We start from the raw sequence: 24,200 nt of genomic DNA, 5'->3' as shown, positions 1-24,200 counted from the left end.
ACTACATTATTTGGAAAGGGGTACGCAGCCTAAAAAGTTTGAAAACCTCTATTGGATACAGCACCAGGCTGAGATGCAGGAGATTCGCCCCATCCCCTTGAGCAGGAACCCTCTTTTTGTTCTGTGTTTGTACAGCAGCTAGTACAATGGAATCTCGGTCTATGACTTGGGCCCCTAGGTGCTAGGGTAATACAAATAATAATAAAGATAAGGAGACCTGTGTCCAATTCCCAGCCACTCTGGATTCAGCTTCCCACCTCAAATACAGATTTACTGTATGATGCCATCCCCCATCTTTAAAATGGGGATAATAATCCCTTACCTTGCAGGGGTGTTTAGAGGATGACATCCACTGATAATTGTGAAATGCTCTGTTGTCATTGTGGTGAAGGACATATGAGCACCTGAATAGACAGACACACATGAAGACTGCCCAGTTACTGTGGTCTTCCCATTTCCTTTATCAGGTTACTAAATGGTCATAAAGTGAAATTTTGACACCCAGCATCCATGTGGCCTCTTCTGCTTTGGTTATTCTGACTCCTCCTCTTGGCTGGCAGCAGTCTATGAGGCATGCTGCCTGCTTTTCTGCCCTCTCTGCTTTGATCACATGAATATCGGGGGGAGGGATAGCTCAGTGGTTTGAGCATTGGCCTGCTAAACCTAGGGTTGTGAGTTCAATTCTTGAGGGGGCCATTTAGGGATCTGGGGCAAAAATTGGGGATTGGTCCTGCTTCAAGCAGAGGGTTGGACTAGATGATCTCCTGAGGTCCCTTCCAACCCAGATATTCTATGATATGTGATTGAGATTCTGGGAGTTGGGCTGTTCCTCCTTTCATGCCTATTTTTGGTCTTCTAGCGGAGTTGGCTGGCCTTGAACTCACCCCAGACATTGGGCTACCGTCACTAGGATTCATGTTTAATCTGCTTCTGATTTAAAACAGCCAGTGGAAGGTCAAGGACTGATCTTTTCAAAGATTTAAAGATGGAGTTAATACAGTCAGTGGTCTAATCTTTGGCTGTTAGAGGGGATAAATTAAGCTACATACCCTGGGATTTTTTTATTCCCAATATGAAGCATTGGAGCATAAAAGACTGCTTTTAAAGGAGATACTTGCCCTATTTTTGTCCCCCAGAAGAACTCACCTCCAGCAACTTGTCATATTTGCTAAACCTCAGCTAAAAAAATTCGTCTGGATTTTCTGGAGTTGTTGCAGCTATCAGAATCACAACAAAGGCAATATGCAATGAAGAAGAGCTCTGTGTAGTTCAAAGTTTGTCTTTCTCATCAACAGAGGTTGGTCCAGTAAAAGATATTACCTCACCCACCTTGCCTTAGCAAAGGCAATAGCCACTTGAGCTGTTGGACTGGACAGTCATATTTAGACTGCGCTCCTAAACATGGTACATTACATTGCCATTTGGCTCATCTGGTTGATTCTCTCCAGCTGTAGGTGGGTAGGCCTAATAAACTCACCCACTAAGAGCATGTTCCTTTTTTACTTTGCCTAAAGTCATCTCATTGGATACCTTTCATATCCCTCTCCTCGGTCCACCTCTGTTGCTGACGTATGTGAACTGTTGGGTACCTGCACAGTGCCCACAAGCTTAACAGCTCTTTCTGATTTTGAGGCACTAATTGCATGAATAAGCTGACACAGCTGTGGAGATGAGCTTCTGTTTATGTTGGAACCTCTTGGTTTCCTTTCTGGAGCCCTTCTTTGGTGCTCAGATAAGCAATTTTAAGATTCAGGTTGTATTTGGCATAAGTTTAGCTCTTTGTGTGGAGTCCTGTATGTGGTCTGCTTTGTGCTGTGCTACTCCTGACTGATTTCTGATAAGAAGGTTGCTGTTGAACTGAGAACCAACACTTTTAGTTATCTGCAGCAAGGTGCTGATTCTCCACTTCATCTGCTGTGCTGTAGAGGCAAAAAGAGACCATAAAGAAACAATTTAAAAGTCTATCTTCACTTATTAAAACCCAGTTTTGCTCTGGTTATTTAAAGACGGTAGACTCTGGAGTCAGTTTAGGTGCAACCTGTGTCTACTTTATTCCTGCTAATGACAGGCAAGGAATTACAAAGAATAAATCAACACAGGAACTCTGTGTATAAAAACTGGGTGAACACAGTGCTGCAAACTAATGAACCAATGGCTTTCTGCTGGTGATGTCACCATAAGCAATAACACAGCAATTCAAAGTCAATAAAAGAATACAAGTTAGGCAATCACATAAGGATATTCTTGATTATAGTAAAAGGAGTCTGTGTTTATATACCAGTAAACAGATGAATGCCATGAGTTAAGTAATAACCTTCCATGGCCGTTTGATATCTTAATCTTAACCTCTTGTTTGCACACAAGCCTGGCTCTCAGACACAAATCAAGTTATAGTTAAGTATATTGAGGTTAATAGTTTAAAGATTTTATCTAATCCTTTTGTCACCTAGGTATAGTTTTCACCTGTTGATGGGTTCTTGTGTTTCAGATAAACTCTGTCTGTAGTCTCTCTTTAATACTCTCTGGGGAAATTCATCCTTAACTCTAGTGAGTTTGAATTTGGCCCTTTGCTTTGTTTTTATCTAACATCATATAGCCACAGGTGGCCATTTGGGTACCTGGGTCTTCATACTTGGTGATGGTGTTCAGCTTCACTTCAGGTGTGGTCAGCTTGTCATCATGGTCCTGGTTGGCTTCTGTCTAAGGTCTTGTGACTGATATCATCAGGGTCCAGGTTTATTCCCCAGGTTTTCACTTGGAGTTCAGTGGTAGCTTCCTGTCATTCTTTAGGATAATCATATTTCTAAGTCTTTGCTGTTTGGTTTAGAGGGAAACAGTTTCCCATTTCTGAATCTCCAATTTAACTGCACGCTCTCTGTCACCTTCAGTGACACAAGTCTCAGGAAGCAATCAGCCTTTTTTTTCTGTTGTTTCAGTCTTTGTCATTTTATCTTTGACTCACTTACACTTTCATTTGTCCTGTGTTAAGACAGGATGGCATGAATGCACAGTTGTGAAAGCTCTTTTTACTTGTAATGGCTGATTGTAAATTATCTTTGACCTTGACTGTTTCACTGGTTCAATGAAAATAGAAAACCTATGTAAGAGAGTGCTCTTAATGTTACTCTTTTTTAGTTTATGTAGAACAAAGAATAATAGAAAGTATTGTAAGTGGGGAGGTGATGGCCTTGTCTCTCACTCAAAAATATTGTTAGCTCATTATAAAATGAGTGTTGAACACGCAGGTTTCTTGTCTATCTCTAGGAAGATACTTTAATACATTCAGCAAGTATTAATAATAATCACTTCAGTTGTCTTTGCAATGCAGCTATTTTCATTAACATTAGAGAACAGTAGATTGTTATACATAAGTAGTACATTAACGAGCAAAGCAGCCACATTAAACCACAATGTACCTTGCATATTCAGCAGCACTTGACAGTAGTCAGAAACACTGAATTTCTTAGCCAGTTGTCCGTATTCTTTTTTTCCCCGAAACCTTGATCTCTTCTTAGGGAGTACAAGAGGATAGCCTGCTATTAGGAAATGTGTGTGCCAGATAGGGTGAATTCTTAATTCCTGAGGTCAAAGGGACTCCCCCTGAGTGGGGCAGAGTAAGAACAGATAAGGCCTACTTTTATTATTCAAGCAAAAAACCACAATGGCCAACATTTTCAAAAGTGACCATTGATTGTGGCTACCTTAATTTTTGGATTTCCACTGTAAAGGGGTCCAATATTCAGAAAATGATGAATACTCAATTTTTGAAAATTAGATGAAAATTAAATTGAATAACTAAAAATCACTGGTCACTTTTGGAAGTCTTGACCAGTATGCCCACTGGGTGGAGGTGTAGGAGGAGGGCTTGTGATGACAGCAAAAGCCATTATGTGCTCTTTTTTTTTCCTACTGTCTCAACGTAGATCTGATTCTACATTCTCTAGACATCAAAAATGCCCATTGAAGCTGACTGGCATTTTGAGTACCCAAGCAATGCAGGAGAAGGCTTTCAGTTTATAAGAAGATGGCACCAGTGTGCTTATTCAAGAGATTTTAAAAAATACATAATATACAATATTTTAAAATTCTGAAAATTTTATTTGTCAAAATAACACTACATAATCACGCCATTTTCAATTATTTTGATAATTTATTTCAGAATACCTGTTAGCAAGTATGTCTGTAACAATACAGACACACACACAAATTCCTTCAGGAGTAGAGAGTTAAAGAAACCCCTATGACAACCCAGTTCCTGTTTCTCTGCCCCCTACTTACCCCTCCCCCACCCAGAGCCCAGCCACAGGCCTGCCCGGCCCAGATACCTGTACTTCCTGCCCCCAGAACCCAGGAATCCAGAGGGAGAAACAGCCTGATGCTCAGTCCCAGGCTTGCATGGAGTTTCCTGTGTTCTGCTGTCTCCTTCCCTCAGGGTATGCTGGGCACTACAGCTGCCAGGAAACCTCTAGCTCAGGGGTGGCCAACCTGAGCCTGAGAAAGAGCCAGATTTTACCAATGTACATTGTCAAAGTAATACATCAGCAGCCCCCCATCCGCTCCCCCCCACTCCCAGTGCCTCCCACCCACCAGCAGCCCTGTCAATGCCTCCCCTTCCCTCCCCGCACCTCCCAATCAGCTGTTTCAAGCCATGCAGGAGGCTTGGAGGGGGAGGGAGAAGAGCAAGGGCATAGCAGACTCAAGGAGGGGGCGAGAAGGGATGGAGTGGGGGCAGAGCCAGGGGTTGAGCAGTGAGCACTCCCCAGCACATTGGAAAGTTGGCGCCTCTAGCTCCAGCCCTGGAGTCAGTGCCTATACAAGGAGCTGCATATTAACTTCTAAAGAGCCACTTGTGGCTCCAGAGCCACCCCTGCTCTAGCTCCCTCTCCTTCCCCCCAGCAGTGTCTTCTATGTGCAAACTGGGCTCTGCTGGGTCCAGTGGCTCCTAGTAGTGGCCAGCAGCATGGCAGCTCATTTCTGGACGGGTGGGGGTGGGGGGGAGAAGGAAATTATGCGCAAAACCAGTTAATTTCTGCAAAATTCTGCATTGCGTAGTAGCGCAGAATTCTCCCAGGAGTAGGACTCCTTATACCCCATAGCTGCTGGATTAATTGACTCATCCAGCTTCCCAGCCTGATCAGCCAATTAGCTTGCACCATCCTCCATCAGCTTTCTTCAGGGAAGCTGATAAGTCACCAGAGTGCTGGCTCACCTGCCAGCTTCCAGCACTCTGTCCCAAGATGGTATTGGTGTTTTATTTGGAGTCATACCATTTTGCATTAGAACCGATTACTTGTCGGTGGATAAGCCAGGTTTTATATCTAATTGTGCTAAATGAAATAAGTGCCAGCCAATCAAATTGCTGAATCTTGAATCTTCTTTCCTGAGAAAGGAAAAGATGGAGGGTTACATTTGCAAACAGTAATACAGCAGTTTATTCATATAAATATATAATCCTTTTTACAAGGACAATACTTCTATTTTTTAAAAAATTGAATTTCAGTTCACAGTTGTGCAAACCCCCCTCATGGAAATGGTGTTGAAGCCAGTGGGTCTTCTGTGAGGCGGGGGATGCAGGATTAGGCCCTATGTCTGTTTTGTAAGATAATTAGAATACAGCTTTTATAACCAGTAAGTGGAGCAACAGTCCATATGAACAGGAACCATATGAATGGCTGTATTCATATACACCAGACTAATTCCCCCCAAACATGTGATGTATAATACAAATACAGTGCATGGAACAGGATGTTGTCACAGTATAAATATCTCCCACTTTGAAAATAACTCTCTTGGCATTGCATCTACATTTATTTTTGATAAATGTCTTCTTACCTAGCAGCTGATCAGCATTATCTCATGACAGCATTCTATTCCACCATGGTTAGGGGGTAAATTTTCTAAGCATTGCTTTCAGTTTTTAATCGAGGCACTGCTTGTTAAGATTTGTCAGGAGTGGGGCAGCTATATCCTTGTCCAATTCTTTGAAAATTAGTAGCATCTTTTTAATATTTCATAGGATGTCTTCAGTAAAATATAAAATGATGTAAAGTGCTTAGGGTTATTGGCAGACATGCCAAACCCGTGAAAAAAATGCAGATATTGGGCTTGTTTCTGGCTTAATTGGTTTGTGAGTTGCTTGTTGGCTAGTTTTTGGCTTTTTGCTTGTTTGGCTTGTAGCTTATTGCTTGTTGTACCTTGTTGGTTCTTTTTTTTGATTGGCTGCGGCAAGCAGGGCAAGGAGGGGAGAGGGTCAGGGGTGCACAATGGGCCCACCACAGTCCCAGACTGCACGCCTGGGTGGATGTAGTCACATAGAGCTTTGGGGTTCTTAGGGTTTGGGTTGTTTCTGCCTTTGTTTTGGCCTTGTTTTGGCCTTTGTTTAGCTTGATTTTTGGCTTATTGTGAAAGTCGGGGTGCTCATTGACCGCTTGAAAGTTGGCAACTGTGGTTATTAGGGATAAATTTTGAAACATTTCTTGGGTTTTAGCAATGCAATTCCTGTTGAGGTAAAAGGAGTCACTTGGCTGAAACTGCTAACCTTGTTTTTAAGTGTTTTTTGCACCTTTGTCTCACTATAAGAAGCAAACACAGCTTAGCCTGTTGATAGGTTTCCATCTAAGTAAGTTATTCTGCAAGTTGATTGGAAAGTTCTTTTACTGGGTGCAATATTTAAGCAAGGTACTGAAGTTCTCACACAAATAGTTTTAACTTGTATTACAACATGTCATACAGTTTGGGAGACCTGATTTTCACAGTGGAACAATAAGATAACAGCAGTAGGAGAGATGGAAGCAGCATAGAGGAGGTAGAGTCAGAAAAGCATCCACAGTAAAGGACACTTGCTAGGGGTGTGGGAAGCTGACTGGGTGGGCTTATGTGGTCCTGGAAGCGATATGCAACAGGCCCAATTAGGAGTACTTGGGAATTGCATATGCATTCAGTTTCACTGACTTAACTGGTATTCAGAGTTTGTAGGCATCCAGACAGAACACCTGTTCTTGTAAACATTACAGGGTCACTGGCCAAGTCCTGAAAACCGAGATGTTCTCAGAACATAAGAACTTGACACTTGACAAGTCTTAAACCCGTTTCCATTATAATACTTTACATTTCTGCCTAGATTTGTTATATAGCTGTAAATTTAGTGGGTATTTTATCAGAGCTATTCTGAACAAGTATACACTCACAGAGTAGGGGGAGGGGAAGAGAAAATATATTTTTTTTCAACTGAAAAACCAAAGGAGATTATAAGATTATACTTTGCTCTGTTTTGCAACAACTTAATTGATATTTTTCTAGGCAGATTGACTCTTTGAACTTTCACAATGTTTTTTGGTTGAAGAATTGCCACTTTTAGGTCTGTAGTCGAGTGACCAAAGAGATTGATGTGTTCTCTGACTGGTTTTTGAATGTTATAATTCTTGACGTCTGATTTGTGTCCGTTTATTCTTTTATTTATTTTAAACTTTGTGACTTTGTCCTCACCCATAACTATTTCACATTTGGGGACAATGAATACCTTCAAATCAGCGGCTCTACTATGGGTACCCGCATGGCCCCACAGTATGCCAACATTTTTATGGCTGACTTAAGACAACGCTCCCTCAGCTCTCGTCCCCTAATGCCCCTACTCTACTTGCGTTACATTGATGACATCTTCATCATCTGGACCCGTGGAAAAGAAGCCCTTGAGGAATTCCACGATGATTTCAACAATTTCCATCCCATCATTAAACTCAGCCTGGACCAGTCCACACAAGAGATTCACTTCCTGGACACTATGGTGCTAATAAGGGATGGTCACATAAACACCACCCTATACCGGAAACCTACTGACCACTATGCCTACCTACATGCCTCCAGCTTTCATCCAGACCACACCACACGATCCATTGTCTACAGCCAAGCTCTATGATACAACCACATTTGCTCCAATCCCTCAGACAGAGACAAACACCTACAAGATCTCTATCAAGCATTCTTACAACTACGATACACACCTGCGGAAGTGAAGAAACAGATTGACAGAGCCAGAAGAGTACCCAGAAGTTACCTACTACAGGACAGGCCCAACAAAGAAAATAACAGAAAGCCACTAGTCTTCACCTTCACCCCCCAACTAAAACCTCTCCAACGCATCATCAAGGATCTACAACCTATGCTGAAGGACGGCCCATCACTCTCACAGATCTTGGGAGACAGGCCAGTCCTTGCTTACAGACAGCCCCCCAACCTGAAGCAAATACTCACCAGCAACCACACACCACACAACAGAACCACTAACCCAGGAACCTGTCCTTGCAACAAAGCCCATTGCCAATTATGTCCACATATCTATTCAGGGGACACCATCATAGGGCCTAATCACATCAGCCACACTATCAGAGGCTCGTTCACCTGCATGTCTACCAGTGTGATATATGCCAGCCTGTGCCAGCAATGCCCCTCTGCCATGTACATTGGTCAAACTGGACAGTCTCTACATAAAAGAATAAATAGACACAAATCAGAGGTCAAGAATTATAACATTCAAAAACCAGTCAGAAAACACTTCAATCTCTTTGGTCACTCGATTACAGACCTAAAAGTGGCAGTTCTTCAACAAAAAACACTTCAAAAACAGACTCCAATGAGAGACTGCTGAATTGGAATTAATTTGCAAACTGGATACAGTTAACTTAGGCTTGAATAAAGACTGGGAGTGGATGTGTCATTACACAAAGTAAGACTATTTCCCCATGTTTATTCCCCTCCCCCTTCTGTTCCTCACACATTCTTGTCAACTGTTGGAAATAGCCCACCTTTATTATCACTACAAAAGTTTCCTCCCCACCCCCTCGCCGCCCCCGCTCTCCTGCTGGTAATAGCTCACCTTACTGATCACTCTGGTTACAGTGTGTATGGTAACACCCATTGTTTCATGTTCTCTGTGTATATAAAACTCCCCACTGTATTTTGCACTGTATGCATCCGATGAAGTGAGCTGTAGCTCACGAAAGCTTATGCTCAAATAAATTTGTTAGTCTTTAAGTTGCCACAAGTCCTCCTTTTGTTTTTGCGGATACAGACGAACATGGCTGCTACTTTGAACTTTCGTTTCTCCTTTAGCTATCTGCTATTTTAAAACCTCTGCTGAATTCCAGTACCTTGTGCATAATGCTGCTGACCTGAGCAAGCTGTCATGCCTTTATTGCAATAATGAAATTTAGGACTATTTATATCTGAACTATCAGTGATAATTTCCTACCAACTTCTTGAAAAAACCCCTACAAATAAAAATCTGCACCACAATGCACCCTCTGTTCATTAATCTTAATACACATACCATTGAGTAAGAGGTAGAAGAATATTCAAGGTTTTAAGTTTGCAATACAGTTTGCTAATTAAATCCTTCGGTATTTGCTTTGCTGTTTGTTTTGGATTTGCAGCTCTGGCTAATAGTTTCAAAGGTTGCTGCACATTTTTCAAGTTTATCTTATTTGAAACTACCAAATGGAACAGGAAGTTAAAATGCAGATGAGACTTTTCCATTGCCCATAAGTGCTATGTCATCTCTGTGGAAGGCCATGAGCATTGCAGTTTAATGCTGAGGCAATGATGTTTGTTTAAGAGGATTGGTGTCCAGAAATAAGCCACAGTGTCTAATCAGACACAGGGCCTGCCTGGGCAAAACGCCATGACATTTATTGTGTGTGCATTTCTCATAAGCAAAATGGCTACTTACTGAGGAGGATGGAAGTGAAGTCTGGAAGAAATTAGGATGCAAACCGGAGTTCCTGATTTCCTGAGAAGGATTTAAGTGTACGTAAATATACTGAAATAAATGAGTCTGTGTGGCTGTAATTTACTGTGAGCCAAATGGGGAATGTCTGTGGATGTGTAAGGGCTGAAAAGGAAGAACAATGTTTAGATCCTGCCAAAGCTCCCTTGAGTCCTGCTAAACATTCCCCTGGAAGAAAATATTTCAGAAGGAAAACGAGAAAGAAATCAACTGAGGAGGGAATAGAGTCAGAACAGATTAAAAACAATGAAGAAAAAGTCCAGAATGAAACACCGATTTCAAAAGACACAGAAATTCTTTCCTGGGGGATGGCACTGGGCGATTCTTTTACATGGAGGATGCCAGTGGACAGTAATGTTCTGCCTGTGAGTACAGACATTTCAATTGATGTTGTTAAAGCAAAAGCTTTGCCGAGTGAAGCAAGGAGTGATTCTTTCAATGGGGACAGTTCTTATGTTGAAAATCAGAGATTCACAAAGTCTGATGAAACAGATACATGCTTAAATGAACAAGAGGAGAGGAGTTTACAAAAAGGCTGTGAACAAAAGAGGAAATATTTGCATGATGACAACACAAGAGAACCAATATTCCAGAAGAAAGTCGGTGGTTTTCATTTTGCAAAAGCAGCTAGCTTGAACTCTGTTAACCACAGTAGACAGTGTGAAGAAATTGGGTTCAATGAAGTTTTTTCCAGAGTTAATAGAGATGTCCCTGAAAGGAAAAACTTTGAAAAGTTGCGCCAGTTTCTATCTGAAACCAGAATTGATCCACAATTTGAACAAAAAGGATCTTATTCTTCTGATGCTGGCTTTCCTCAAATACTAAAGGAAGTGGCATTTTATAGCATTCCACCAAACAGGAGCAAGGTAAATACCTTCTAGCATTAGAACATTAAAAAGTTAGCTCAGTAGAAAATACTTCAACAATGTCTTTATTTAGTTGCTAAGAAATCTTCCCATCCTCTCTGTGTAGCTCTGTTATTACACACACTGTCACCCTGCATACCATCATAGTACAGTACACAGTACTTGATCTTTTATCCATTCACTTAAATAATATTGTTCTAGTTTCGTACTAGTTTTCTGTCTGTAGGCTAATTTCAGATGTTTCCTAATTTTGATTTTTGAGAGAGGAATGAAGTAGCTTTTAATATCCATAGTAAATTTTCTTTTCTGTTCTTGGGAGGCAGTAAGCTTATGTGTTACATCAAGGATTGTAGCAGATGGATTGGAGCATTTATAACTGATTTCATTTACTGTCTATTGAAAGCCTCTTATATATTGCTTTTAATAGAAAAGGTCAGTGCAGATTGTATCAACATTGCACTTTTATCTGAGAATCTCAAGATGCTTCACAAACATTAAATAAACTTTACAATACCCCTCTGAGTTAAGAAAATTATTATTATACTCATTGTACAGATGGGGAAACTGAGGTACAGACTTAGTCTAAGGGAGTCGGAAGCAAAGCTGAATTTAGAATCTAGGGCTCCAGATTTCTGGTCTCTGTGCTTGAACCACGTGACCTTTTGTCCCACCCTGTTCAACAAATTGAAACATACCTGTATGGGCCAATTGGCAGTCAAGGATCTGAGTGCAGGGTCACAGTTAGCTCATTGCTGCTGAAGGTTTGAGGGGTTTGTCTAGCTGATATAACTGGAAATGTTCTTGGACTGCAGAATTAGTCTGATTCCCATTTGTGAGAGGGAGTGAATAGGGACTTTGAAGGTGTGTATGTGGGGCTGTTAGTGAATGAGGAAAACAGGAATATCCTCGGACTTCTTTCCACAAAGAACTAAATATGAGCCTATAGTTTGTGTAACTTACCTTTGTAAGGAGTGCCACTACATTACTCAAGATTTTAACAAAATGCCATTATCGTTCTTGCAACGATATGGGATTCAGTCTTTGTCAACACAAACAGGATGTACTGCTTTAACTATATTGTTATCGTTAAAGTGGTAAAAGCTCCCTGGTGTGATCTCAATTATACTGGTATAAGTTTACTTATGGTGGTATAACTTACTCCTGTATGGATGGGGAAGAAACTATATTAGTGTAAAGCATTGTTATATGGGTACAAATGCATCAACACTAGGGGTTGTGCCCCAATAGTTATTTTGGTAAAAAATCACACCACTCACCTATGTAGTTATACCAGTACAAAATCTGTGTGCAGAGCAGGCCTAATATATGATCTCAACAGAGCAGATGGGTTGGTGAGGGAGATTGTTTATGTTCAGATGTCTGGCGGGACTCTATTGCAAAACAATTTGTAACCACACCTGGCTTTTACCTGAAAGCAGGTCCAGACAGGGGCACAACCTTCTTCCAACTTGCATTCTAAAGCCACTCCCATTTCCCTCTGATTACCGCTTATCACTAAGGAGGTGCTTGGACAAAGGGGACAGGTGTCTTTAACACAGATGTTAATATAAAATAGTCTATTAGTGGAATTAGACAAGCAGATTAGAATCAGAAATTAAATATATTTCAGTATGCAACACAAGAATTGTTCATTGCACAAACCCACCAGCGCCTTACTGTCACCTCTAGCAGATTTTGCCTGCATACTATTAAAAAGAAAAGGAGTACTTGTGGCACCAATTGGTTAGTCTCTAAGGTGCCACAAGTACTCCTTTTCTTTTTGCGAATACAGACTAACACGGCTGTTCCTCTGAAACCTGCATACTATTAGTGATCTTAGTGTGCAACTCCCATCTGAAATCATTCTTCATAGTATCTAGTGGGTCTCAATGACAGGCTACAGACTGCAATACGTGTGTGTGTGTGTTGTTTATGCCAGCAGGAGAGAGAAAACCTTTGGCCCCTTTAAGGAGCACCCCATCTTCCTTTTCGGCATTCAGTCCCCTTGTAGTCTTGAGGAGCAGAGAAGGGGGATTCTAGGTTGATTAGTGGGACACAAAGGTGTACTAGAGCCTATTGACATCTGCACACCTCACAGGGGGCTTATAAACCCTTCCCCAAGCCCTGGGGGCCATTCTGCACTGAGAGAATAACTTTCCTCTTCCCTCTCGGAATTAGAGTAGGACTGGGTCTTTTGAGCTTTGCTGTGAGCATTATGCTAGGCTTGGAAGGAATTTTAACTCCTTTCCAGTTTGGCCTGGGTAGTGTGGGGGTTACACCTTTTTCTCAGCAGGCCAGGGACCTGGTAGGTAGGTTAGGTTGTAAAATTCATTTTTTTTGCAACTTGCCAAGTGCCCAGTGCAGGCAATCATTTGATAGGGGGTCCCGGTTCTCTAACAAACTAGATTTGGAAATAGATTGGGAGACGGCATTTCCTAAAGAAGGTGAGGAATGAGGTTGGGACTCGTAATTAGTGGTATGGCAAAGAAGCAGGCCCTTCCTCCCCACCCCATTAACCCTCAGATAAGGGAGGGCAGGAGTCTCAGCAAGGGTGCTCGGATGAGGTTAATTGTGTAAGGGACTGATGACAGCCTTGGTGGTGTGGATTACAAAGGAAGGATAAAGAAAAGGAGTACTTGTGGCACCTTAGAGACTAACCAATTTATTTGAGCATAAGCTTTCGTGAGCTACAGCTCACTTCATTGGATAAATTGCATTGGACAAGTTATTGCCAGATAGCTCCCAGATGTGTTACTTAATAAAGTTGCAGCCTAGTTAAAGCACATTCCTGGTGTCCAGGACAATGTGGCTCTTGGCTCTAATGCAGAGGGACTTAAGCCAGTTGCTAATTATATTAAGCTTCCTTGCACTGTAACCTAGATCCAGTATTTTACCCGCTATAGGATTAGAACCTTTAGTTTGGATCCTGATTTCCGGGACACTACTCTGCCTTTTCCTAAATATGTATTTGGAACAATATCAGTCTTGTAGTTAAAGCACAAGATTAAGAATGATAGATTTGGTTTTGATTTTCAGCTCTGTACTTGGTCAAGTCACATATCCTCTTTGTGCCTCAGTTTAACCACCTGAAAAATGGGGGATAATACTTACTGAACTGGCACTGTTAATTCATTAATATTTACAGAGCACTTTGTTATGGAAGTATTGTTATATAAATAATTTTGATTAATTTTATTTCAGTCATGAATCTGTATGTAAATATCATATGTTGGGCTGTATCTGATATGAATGTATTATCTGGATATGCTTTATATTGTGCGACATGCTGTCCAAACAATATGCCACAGTAGAAAAAGTTTACAGGGATAATGATGACATTTCTCACCAGATCCAAGTTACTTTTAAAAAGAAACCTCAAAACTTTTTTTTCTCACATTTGGAAAGTTCAGCATGGGATCCATGACAGTATACAAGCTGATATCTCTGTAGAATTTATTGTCTCCATAAAAGATAAATTCTTCTTGGCCCAAAACTTCACATAGTTTTTTATTCATTCGGTTCTTTTTCGTCATGTGTAGCTGTATGGCACTTTAGACATGTATGCATCAAGTATAGAGCCACATGGAATTCCAAACAAATAATTTCATTTGGCCAATTTAATTTGACCAGAAACCATTTTTTTTTAGATTTTCAGGTAGCTGAAAAAGTAAAAAAACAAAAACAACCCCCTCGCCGCCTGATTTCACATTGACCTGAAATGATTTTTGTCTTCAGTTTTTCAGTTCAGCTACCAAACCAGAAAATTTGGTTCTATGCAGAGCTCTAGTTTGTACAGTGCCTAGTACAATGAGACCCTAATCTAATTTGCAATACAAATAAATAATAATTATTATTTTTCAGGACAGAAAGAATATCAGGACAGAGGTAGTATATACCTGAAATACTTTTATTTACAATACGTGTTGCTATTAAATAAAAGTTAGTGTTTACAATAGCAACCAATGCATCTGATAGAACAAATAGTTCTGGGATAGTATTCAGAGTAACAGCCGTCAAGTAGCAGTCAAAAAGAAAAGGAGGACTTGTGGCACCTTAGAGACTAACAAATTTATTTGAGCATAAGCTTTCGTGAGCGACCGCTCACTCCTTTTCTTTTTTCTGGGATAGTAGTAATGCATTTATTGCATAGGTCACACATCATTGCTGTCAAGGTTCCTTCCCCACTCTGAACTCTAGGATACAGATGTGGGGACCTGCATGAAAACCTCCTAAGCTTACTTTTACCAGCTTCGGTTAAAACTTCCCCAGGGTACAAATTATTTTACCCTTTGCCCTTGGACTTCCACTGCCACCACCAAACTTTATCTGGGTTCCTGAGAAAGTGTAGTTTGGACACGTCTTTCCCCCCAAAATCCTCCCAACCCTTGCACCCCACTTCCTGGGGAAGGTTTGGTAAAAATCCTCACCAATTTGCATAGGTGACCACAGACCCAAACCCTTGGATCTGAGAACAATGAAAAAGCATTCAGTTTTCTTACAAGAAGACTTTTAATAGAAGTAAAAAGGAATCACCTCTGTAAAATGAGGATGGTAGATACCTTACAGGGTAATTAGATTCAAAACATAGAGAATCCCTCTAGGCAAAACCTTTAAGTTACAAAAAAGACACACAGACAGGAATATTCATTCTATTCAGCACAGCTATTTTCTCAGCCATTTAAAGAAATCATAATCTAACACATACCTAGCTAGATTACTTACTAAGTTCTAAGACTCCATTTCTGTTCTGTCCCCGGCAAAAGCATCATACAGACAGTCACAGACCCTTTGTTTTTCTCCCCCCTCCCAGCTTTTGAAAGTATCTTGTCTCCTCATTGGTCATTTTGGTCAGGTGCCAGCAAGGTTACCTTTAGCTTCTTAACCCTTTACAGGTGAGAGGATTTTTCCTCTGGCCAGGAGGGATTTTAAAGGGGTTTACCCTTCCCTTTATATTTATGACAATTGCAAATAGCTCTGAGATAACAAAATACCTTTCAAATATTTCCACTATCATGCCAACTCCTGTTATCTGCTTTTACAGTATTACAGTTTAAGTGATGAAAAAGTGCCAGTATTTGTCCTCCAGAATCAGGTGTAAAGCACAAAGTGCAGGGTTCATTGATTAAACTTGTTGACGTGAGCTCTCCAGCTTACTCATAACCTGACATTGCTCAACGGAGATCATCTGTGGAAACTCCTGAGTGCCAGCTGGTAACCTTGGGGTCACTCTCGAAGTTACACCTATGTTTGATTTTTGTGCATATATATCCATGCTTACCTAAGCACAAGTCATTGTCATTCACATAAGTGTTCATTTTTTCTTTCTGAATCACATGCCCAGTCTGCTCTTTAACTCACATGGAAAATAACTGTGGAGAAAAAATACCCACAGCCTTCTCTCAGCACTGAGTAATGCTCTGGTTCTGGGAGAATCTGAAAATCTCCTGTTGACCCCTGTATATCTGTCTTCTCTCTTGTTTTTTGGTTTCCTCTTCTTCAATTCTCAAGTTTCAGGGTATAAAGACTTCACATTATATCAGGGTTCACACTTTCCTCTGTATGTGTTGGCAAAAGGATACTATATTACACGTACCATCCGTGCACTTGGACATTTAAAGTCATTTTCATCTTCACTTCTTCTTTGTTTAATCTTCCATAAAGAGAATAAAGAAAATGTATTCCCAGTCCTCCAGCAATGCCCCTCTGCCATGTACATTGGTCAAACTGGACAGTCTCTATGTAAAAGAATAAATGGACACAAATCAGACGTCAAGAATTATAACATTCAAAAACCAGTTGGAGAACACTTCAATCCCTCTGGTCACTCGATTACAGACCTAAAAGTTGCAATTCTTCAACAAAAAAACTTCAAAAACAGACTCCAACGAGAGACTGCTGAATCGGAATTAATTTGCAAACTGGATACAATTAACCTAGGCTTGAATAGAGACCGGGAGTGGATGGGTCATTACACAAAGTAAAACTATTTCCCCATGTTTATCTCCCCCCCCCCCCCCCCGGTTCCTCAGACGTTCTTGTCAACTGCTGGAAATGGCCCACCTTGATTATCACTACAAAAGGTCTCCCCCCCACCCCTCCCCCCGGCGCTCCTGCTGGTAATAGCTCACCTTAAGTGATCACTCTGGTTACAGTGTGTATGGTAACACCCATTGTTTCATGTTCTCTATGTATATAAATCTCCCCACTGTATTTTTCACTGAATGCATCCGATGAAGTGAGCTGTAGCTCATGAAAGCTTATGCTCAAATAAATTTGTGAGTCTCTAAGGTGCCACAAGTCCTCCTTTTCTTTTTGCGAATACAGACTACCACGGCTGCTACTCTGAAACCAGTCCTTCAGTGCTACTCTTGGTTGGGCCCATGTGTTGTGATCCTCCTTTTGGAGTTGATGCTGAACTAGGGTGACCAGATAGCAACTGTGAAAAAACGGGACAGGAGGTGGGGGTAATAGGCGTCTATATAAGAAAAAGTCCCCAAAAATGGAACTGTCCCTTTAAAAACGGGACATTTGGACACCCTATGCTGAACCATTGAAGCTAATGGGAGTTTTGCAGTTGACTTCAATGAGAGCAAGCTCAGGCCCTTTGACCTATTTACAGCTGGTGTTTTACTGTGAAATGCAGAGGGAGGAACTTACAGGCAGGATCAGCTGCAGCAGTAAGGGTGAATCAGTTCTCTCAAAATGGTAGAATCAGGAAATAGGCAGCACATCACGAGGTGCCCCAAAAAGTCATTGTCATTGGGAGGCCAGGAATGTCCAAAGCATGAGCCATAGCACTTTATCTCTGTCTTCCCCTCTTAGGAACCCTGCTGCTGCCTTTAAAATCTGTTTAAGCTTGCATTAATCCAGGATTTGTTTTCTGGTCCTGTTTGACAAAAGCTGTGTCACTGGATTGGTACTATAAACATGAAGAACTTCTCCTTTAATAGTTTATATCAATAGCACTTTTGGGGGATATAAAAAATGGATGGTGTGCATACAACATTTACTGTTGAAAGAAGAGTTCTTCTTCGAGTGCTTGTTCATGTCAATTCCAATCAGGTGTGTGCGCGCTGTGTGCATGACCGCTGGAAGATTTTTCCCCTCCGTAGGATCGGCCTGGGTTGCCCCCTTGAATCACACCTTCATGGTGCCCAATATAGGGCCTTGCTGATCCCCCGCCCTCAGTTCCTTCTTATTGCCATTAACAGCTACCTGGAACTTCCCTTGCTCTTGCTTCTGCAAGCGCCTTTAGCATTTTCCTGTGGTATTTTGTATATAGTTAGTTTTTGTCTTAAGTTAGTAGTAGTAGTAGGCTAAGTTTTCATTGTGGGGGTTTCCCCCTCCCCACGTTTCTCCCCCGCCACCAGGGTATGCCTCAGTCACCGAGGTTCAAACCATGTGAAGTCTGCAGAAAGTTGATGCCAAAAAGTGACCTGCACACTTCTTGTCTGAAGTGCCTTGGTGAGAGTCACCAAAAGGACAAGTGCCACATTTGTAAAGGGTTTCAGCCAAGGACCCTTAAGGATCATGAGCAGAGACTCAGGCTTATTCTTATGGAGGCAGCCCTCACCCCGCAATCTGAAACTGAGTTGGTGGAGCCCGTGCTGACCACCTCCTCCTCAGTGCGCAGTGCACTGGTGCAGATGGGGCGCGAGTGGGCTCCTAGAAAGGAGACTAAGGACTCCCAGCACTGACATGGCGCCAAACATAAGACTTCTGGTAGGCACTGATCTGTATCCCCAGTGCCCCAGAAGAAAAAGAGGCAGGAGACAGCAGCATGGAGACCTCAACCCACCCAGCCTACTTCGGGCCTGGCAGCACCAAGGGGCTTGTCGACTCCTGCCCTACAAGGGGTCCAGTTGAGTTCGGCCCACTACCATTCTCTGGACCGTCATGGTTGGGACATTCAACTCCCCTCCACTCCGAGATGTTTGAGGCAGTGCAGGACCTTATTCGCCTGACGACTCCGCCTTCTCCAAGGAGGGACCAGGCACCAGTGTTAGCCAGGCCACCTATTCCACCTAGGGGCAAGGCAGCAATGATGTCACAATGCTCCCCATCTCCGGCGTGCCAGTCCCCGGCACCGACTGCCCTTTGGGGGAGCGGGGGGAACCGCATCAGGAAGCCCTCATGCTGTGGGACTTTTGAGTAGAGCACTCAATACACCTGCAAGCATCGTACTTCCCTGAAGTACAGAATGAGTTGGTGGACCATCTCATCAAGTTGTTCCCTGGCCACGAGCAGGGTGGATTTGATTTAAATCACTAGTCAGGAAGACTCAATTTAATCATGGATTTCTACATAAAAGTGCATTCTTGTTGGTTATAACCTTACTATGTATTCTTCACAACTCAGAGATAGATGTAGGTTTCATTTTTAGAAGGTAGACCCTATACATTTTTTAAGTGATTTATTTTGAAAACTTTTCGGAGTAGTTTTACAGCTATATCAGAAAATGAATGATTGTTTGGTTATTTCATTTACCAAAGGTACCTGAAGCTGATATTTATGAAGTCATCGGGAGCTGAACTATCTCCAATTCAACAGATTAATCATTAATATTTAGAGGATTTTCTTGCCATGCTGTATTAGGAGGAGAACATCACCAGACAGACATTTAAATTGTTTTATTTAACTAAACAACGTTATGTATTCTGGATTTTTTTCTGCAACAGAAAACATATAATATTTTAACAAAACAAGCACATGAAGTTTTGAATTTTAAACATTCAAGTATTTTAAAATCAGGTTTTTGTAAAAATTGTTTTTAACTAAAATAGTTAAATAAATTATTTCAAAACAAAACAAAAATTAAATTGACTGTGTCAGCCAGGTCAACATGAGAAACTTAAAATATTGGCTTCTGCAGCTAACTCAGTCATCTTCACTTTCATTTTACTGTTTGTTCATAATTTGGAAAAGAAAAAAAGCTTTCCTGCTTTTTCAGGTCCCAAACGATTTCTCAATTTGGAATGAGTTAGTCCAAAGGAAGAAAATATTCTTTCTACACCGGCAGAAGAAGTTACTGCTGTTAAAAGTGAGATTATCACTTCAACAGTTTCTGAATCCAAGTGCTTAAATGTGGTGTGACTTTATTTAAAACATCATCAGCAAACATGTATTTCTTGAATGGTTCACCCTTAGCTCTGAAGTTTATCATAGTTGGCATTATGGTTGGGGGATTGCTGGATGTCCATGTCATAGCCATCTCCTCTTCTTCAGCAGTTAAGGTTTGACCCTGGTACCGAATATTAAGAATATGCAAGAAAATAAGCTGGAGATAGTGCTTGTCCCATTTGTAATTTAACTCAGTCATTGCATATTTTTTGCATTTTATATTGTTCAAGGCTACAGAAATAGGCTTCAGGGTACTCAGCCTGTGTTCAACATTTCTCTTAAGCCCAATGTTGAGAACTTTGGCTGTGACAGTGCCATCTATTTTTTCATGATTTTGTTACAAACTGTCATCAGATTAGGCCAGTTCTTGATATAGTGCTCAAAACAGTCCACTGCTCAGTTCCATCACACGTCTTATGGGAGAATTAGCTTGGTTCCTCCCACTTTTTTCAGAGCAGCTGCTGCAAAGTGGTTGTTATGGAAGTATTTTGGAATTTTGTCAACATTAGCCTTTATTTCTGGAACACTGAAGTCTTTGGCTAGGAGGTGCATCAAGGGGGGAGGTTGAGCATTGGCCTGCTAAACCCAGGGTTGTGAGTTCAATCCTTGAGGGGGCCATTTAGGGATTTGGGGCAAAAATTGGGTATTGGTCCTGCTTTGAGCAGGGAGTTGGACTAGATGACCTCCTGAGGTCCCTTCCAATCCTGATATTCTATGAAATGAGCACTGCAACTGTATGTTATTAGCTTGGGACTCTTTTCTAAATAATTTCTTCTCATCTTGGACACACTTGCAGCATTGTCTGTGACCAAGCTGCATACGAGACATTTGAATTTTTTTTCACAGTTTGTTATAGCTTTTACTGCTACTTCTTGTAAGTATTCTGCTGTGTGTGCATTTCCTGATGTATCAGTTATTTCTGTAAGGAAGACATTCCCTTCTTCTGTAGTCACACAAGCACATACAACAGGATCATTGTGGACATTGCTCCACTCATCAAGACTCAGATTAACAATTTTACCCTCTAGACCTTTTGCACACTGCTCAATTTCTCTTTCATACACTTTATCCAGCAATTTGCCTGCGACATCTGCTCTGTTGGGTGGACTGTATCATGGTTTTAATGACTGAACCATGTTAATGAAGTGTGGCTTCTCAATCATATGGAAAGGAGAGTTTGTTGCATAAACAAAATTGCATAAACAAACCGGGCAATTTTTTCATCAATTACCTCTTTTTGTAATCTGCTGGTTCTTATCACAAATTTATCTGTGGCTGTTTCTGGAAGATGAAGTTTTTTTTTCTTTTTGCTGCAGGTGATGTACTGTGGCTATGTGACATACATGATGTGACTGAAACACTGTCATTGGCAGATAACTTTGAAACTATAGAAAATGATGGTGATCTTGAAGGTGGATAGTCAGAATCCTATATGTTGAGGATGGATTCTCCTAAACAGAATAAGTCAATGCAGTTATTTAATTATTATTACGATAATGCTCATTTAGTATTACTCATTGCATTCACTGACACTCTTTACTACTTTAAAGGTGAAATTGTAAAAGGAAGATCTGCCTATTTCAGCTATTTATTTTTTATCACAACTGCATCTAAAATGATAGTACCATCGAGTCACAACTATATTTTTTGCTCAAACATGAGAATTCAAGAATAGTTCAGAAGGAAGATAGGCAGTCCTTAAGAAAGAAGTATGAAATAAAAAAGTTTACCAGCCTGAAGATCCTGAATGTTCAGATATGTTCCTTTTCATCATCTTCAACTCAGTTTCCTCCTGAGAAGGAACACTTCTCATGATGTCGTTTCATTCGAGCAACCAGCATTTGCATTTCTTTGTTGCACTGTTTGCATTTTGCATGCATGCCTGTCTTCCCCACAGACAGAGGAACTTCATTCAAATATTCCCAAATTGAGTATCTTTTACGGCCTGCTGCCATTATAGGTTTTCCCTTCTAGTGAGAGAATGGTATGGTAGATCTCAAATCAATGAAGGCTACACTCAGAAAGACCTCAAGTCTTCTGGAATATGCTGCTCAAACAGTTTCTCTTTTGTTTCTACTTCCTGTCCCTCCCTTCTCACATTTATCTCCAGACTTCTTCTTCTTCAGATCTATTCCGCCCCCAATAATCTTCTATTCATTGAACTTTTTGAAACTTTGCATTTTTAGAGAGGGTAAGGGATTGACTCTATGTACACAAATTTGCAGAGGGACAGTGGGGTTGAGGTCTGTTATTTCTCACCTGTATATATTATTTATTTATTTTAAAACATTTTTGCTGTTAACAAGCATGTTATATCTGGAGATTCAAATCCACAGTTTGAGAACTGCAAAACTAAGCATCTCTGATGGTATCTTCTAGACTGAGCACCGAGTCCCATTGGGTAGATAGAAAGATTAACCTAAATAATCTATACAGAAGCCCCTGGAACCCCATAAAATTGAGTCCCTAATCCATGAACTATTGGAACTCATTTACAAAACTTTTCTTAAACATTACATTAGAATTTATAATCCCTATTCCATGATGAGATATCTTTGAGCTACAATGTATCTTAATTAAAACTATCTTTAGATAGGCTTTTTCCTCAAAAAGCATTTTATAAAAAAAATCTGATTTAAATTAAAAAAATCAGTTTTTTTTTTTTAAAAATCATTGATTTTTATTCATCCTGGGCATGAGTGGTCCCTTCGCCCGGAAGTTGCGAACTCAGTCTTCCATCAGTGGGGCTTTCCTGTTCGCCACGTGACGCAACAGGAAGTGTCAGCAGTTTTGCTCCTTCCTGAATCACAGCCCAGACTCCATCATGGATGCATTCCTCCTCCTATGGCAGGCCATCTCCTATAAGTGTTCCCTCCCATCCCTCTCATTCACAAGATGCTCCTCAAGATTCAGAGGGAATGAGATTTGATGATATTGATAGCTCCAGCCTCGACCCACCAGCACGGTTACACATCACTGCTGGAAATGTCTGTGGAAGCTCCAGTCACCTTGCTGCTTTTCCCAGACTTAATAATGCAGAATCACGGCCATCTCCAACATCCAAACCTTGAGTTGCTCCACCTCACGGTGTGCAAGCCCCATGGCTGAACCCAGTGGAGCTTTCTTGCTCTGATCAAGTCAGACAAGTTCTCCTTGGCAGCAGGAAACCCTCCACAAGAGCTACCTACCTTGCCAAGTGGAAGAGATTTTAAATCTGGTCAGCGCAGCACCATTCGTCTCCGACGCTCACCTTGGTGCCACTAATACTGAACTACCTTCTCCACCTCAGTCAGCAGGGACAACCTATGTCATCAGTAAGAGTTCACTTGGCTGCCATCTCTGTCTTCCACCCAGGCACAGAGGGACGCTCAGTCTTCGCCAACCTGTTGATCAGCCGTTTACTTAAAGATCTCAGCTTTACCCGCAGGTCCGGCAGCCTGTCCCAGTTTGGGACCTCAATTTGGTCCTATCCAGACTTAAGGGGCCACCCTTTGTACCACTGGTGACATGCTCCCTGCTCTATCTGTCTTACAAGGTGGTGTTTCTGGTGGCAATAACCTCAGCTAGGAGGGTGTCTGAACTCAGGGCCCTAACGTCAGAGCCCCCTTACACTGTATTCCATAAGGACAAAGTTCAGTTCAGGCCTCATCTGGCTTTTCTCCCGAAGGTTGTCTCCCAATTTCACTTCCTCCCTCTATTCTACCCTAAGCTGTACTCGAGCAGCAGGGAGAAAAAGCTTCACTTACTGGATGTCCACAGAGCACTAGCCTTCTACATTGAGAGAACAAAATGGTTTCAAAACTGCTGACCGGAGCTGCCAGGGTCCCTTTTCAATCGGGTGTTCCGGTCAAAAACCGGACACCTGGTCACCCTAGCCTTGAGGCCTAAAGTGCAGAGGCTGCCACCCCAGGGGTTGGGTTGGCATCAGGTGGTAGGAGGACCCTGGCCCACCAACTCCACCGGGTCCCAGCCCTAACAGCAGTGGATGGTTCCGCCACTCGTCAGCGGGGAATCCAGTCATAGCACGTTGTCCTGGATTGCAATGCAGCTGGACTATATTTGGCTTTTCGTGGGCTACTTACAACCCTCCCCTTGGGGTATATCTGGATCCCAAGGTTATCCTCCATCGTCCTGGGAAACACTGCCCATGGCAGCCCAGCAGCTTCTCAGCGTCTGGGGTGTCTGACAGCTCTAGTAAGTCTGGCGAGTCCTCAGCACAGCAGAGGTCCTCTTCAGGTTCCCACTCCACCAGCAGGCAGGAAGCATCTGTCTCTTGGTGGCTCCAGTCCAATTGAGCTTCGGGGCCCACCTTTTGTACTTCCTGTCTTGCCCCTCCACTTCCAGTGGGGCAGGCATGGCCTTCCTGGCCCCGCCCACCAGGAGGTAGTCTGTGATTTCTCTTTGTCAGTATCAAAGGGAGGCCATGCCCCCTC

At 41.8% G+C, this 24,200-nt stretch overlaps 2 protein-coding genes across 17 annotated transcripts in view; both read left to right on the top strand.

Annotated features, from left to right (window-relative positions):
- Positions 1-24,200, top strand: part of DST (dystonin) — a 485,843-nt gene that overhangs the window by 219,135 nt on the left and 242,508 nt on the right. The gene's annotated exons all lie outside the window — the stretch shown is intronic.
- LOC142071357 (uncharacterized) lies at positions 9,721-10,662 on the top strand. Its single transcript, XM_075126165.1, has one exon. It carries the CDS (start codon positions 9,859-9,861, stop codon positions 10,660-10,662), a length of 804 nt encoding a protein of 267 aa, XP_074982266.1. The 5' UTR covers positions 9,721-9,858.

The sequence above is a fragment of the Caretta caretta genome, chromosome 3, assembly GCF_965140235.1.
Source record: "Caretta caretta isolate rCarCar2 chromosome 3, rCarCar1.hap1, whole genome shotgun sequence".
Lineage (NCBI taxonomy): Eukaryota > Metazoa > Chordata > Testudines > Cheloniidae > Caretta > Caretta caretta.
The sequence above is the reverse complement of the archived record's forward strand: the minus strand, read 5'-3'. Positions and strand labels throughout refer to the sequence as shown.

What these genes read in the sequence shown, in the direction of transcription:
- LOC142071357 (XM_075126165.1), top strand. Translation starts at nt 9,859, where the DNA reads ATGGGGAATGTCTGTGGATGTGTAAGGGCTGAAAAGGAAGAACAATGT.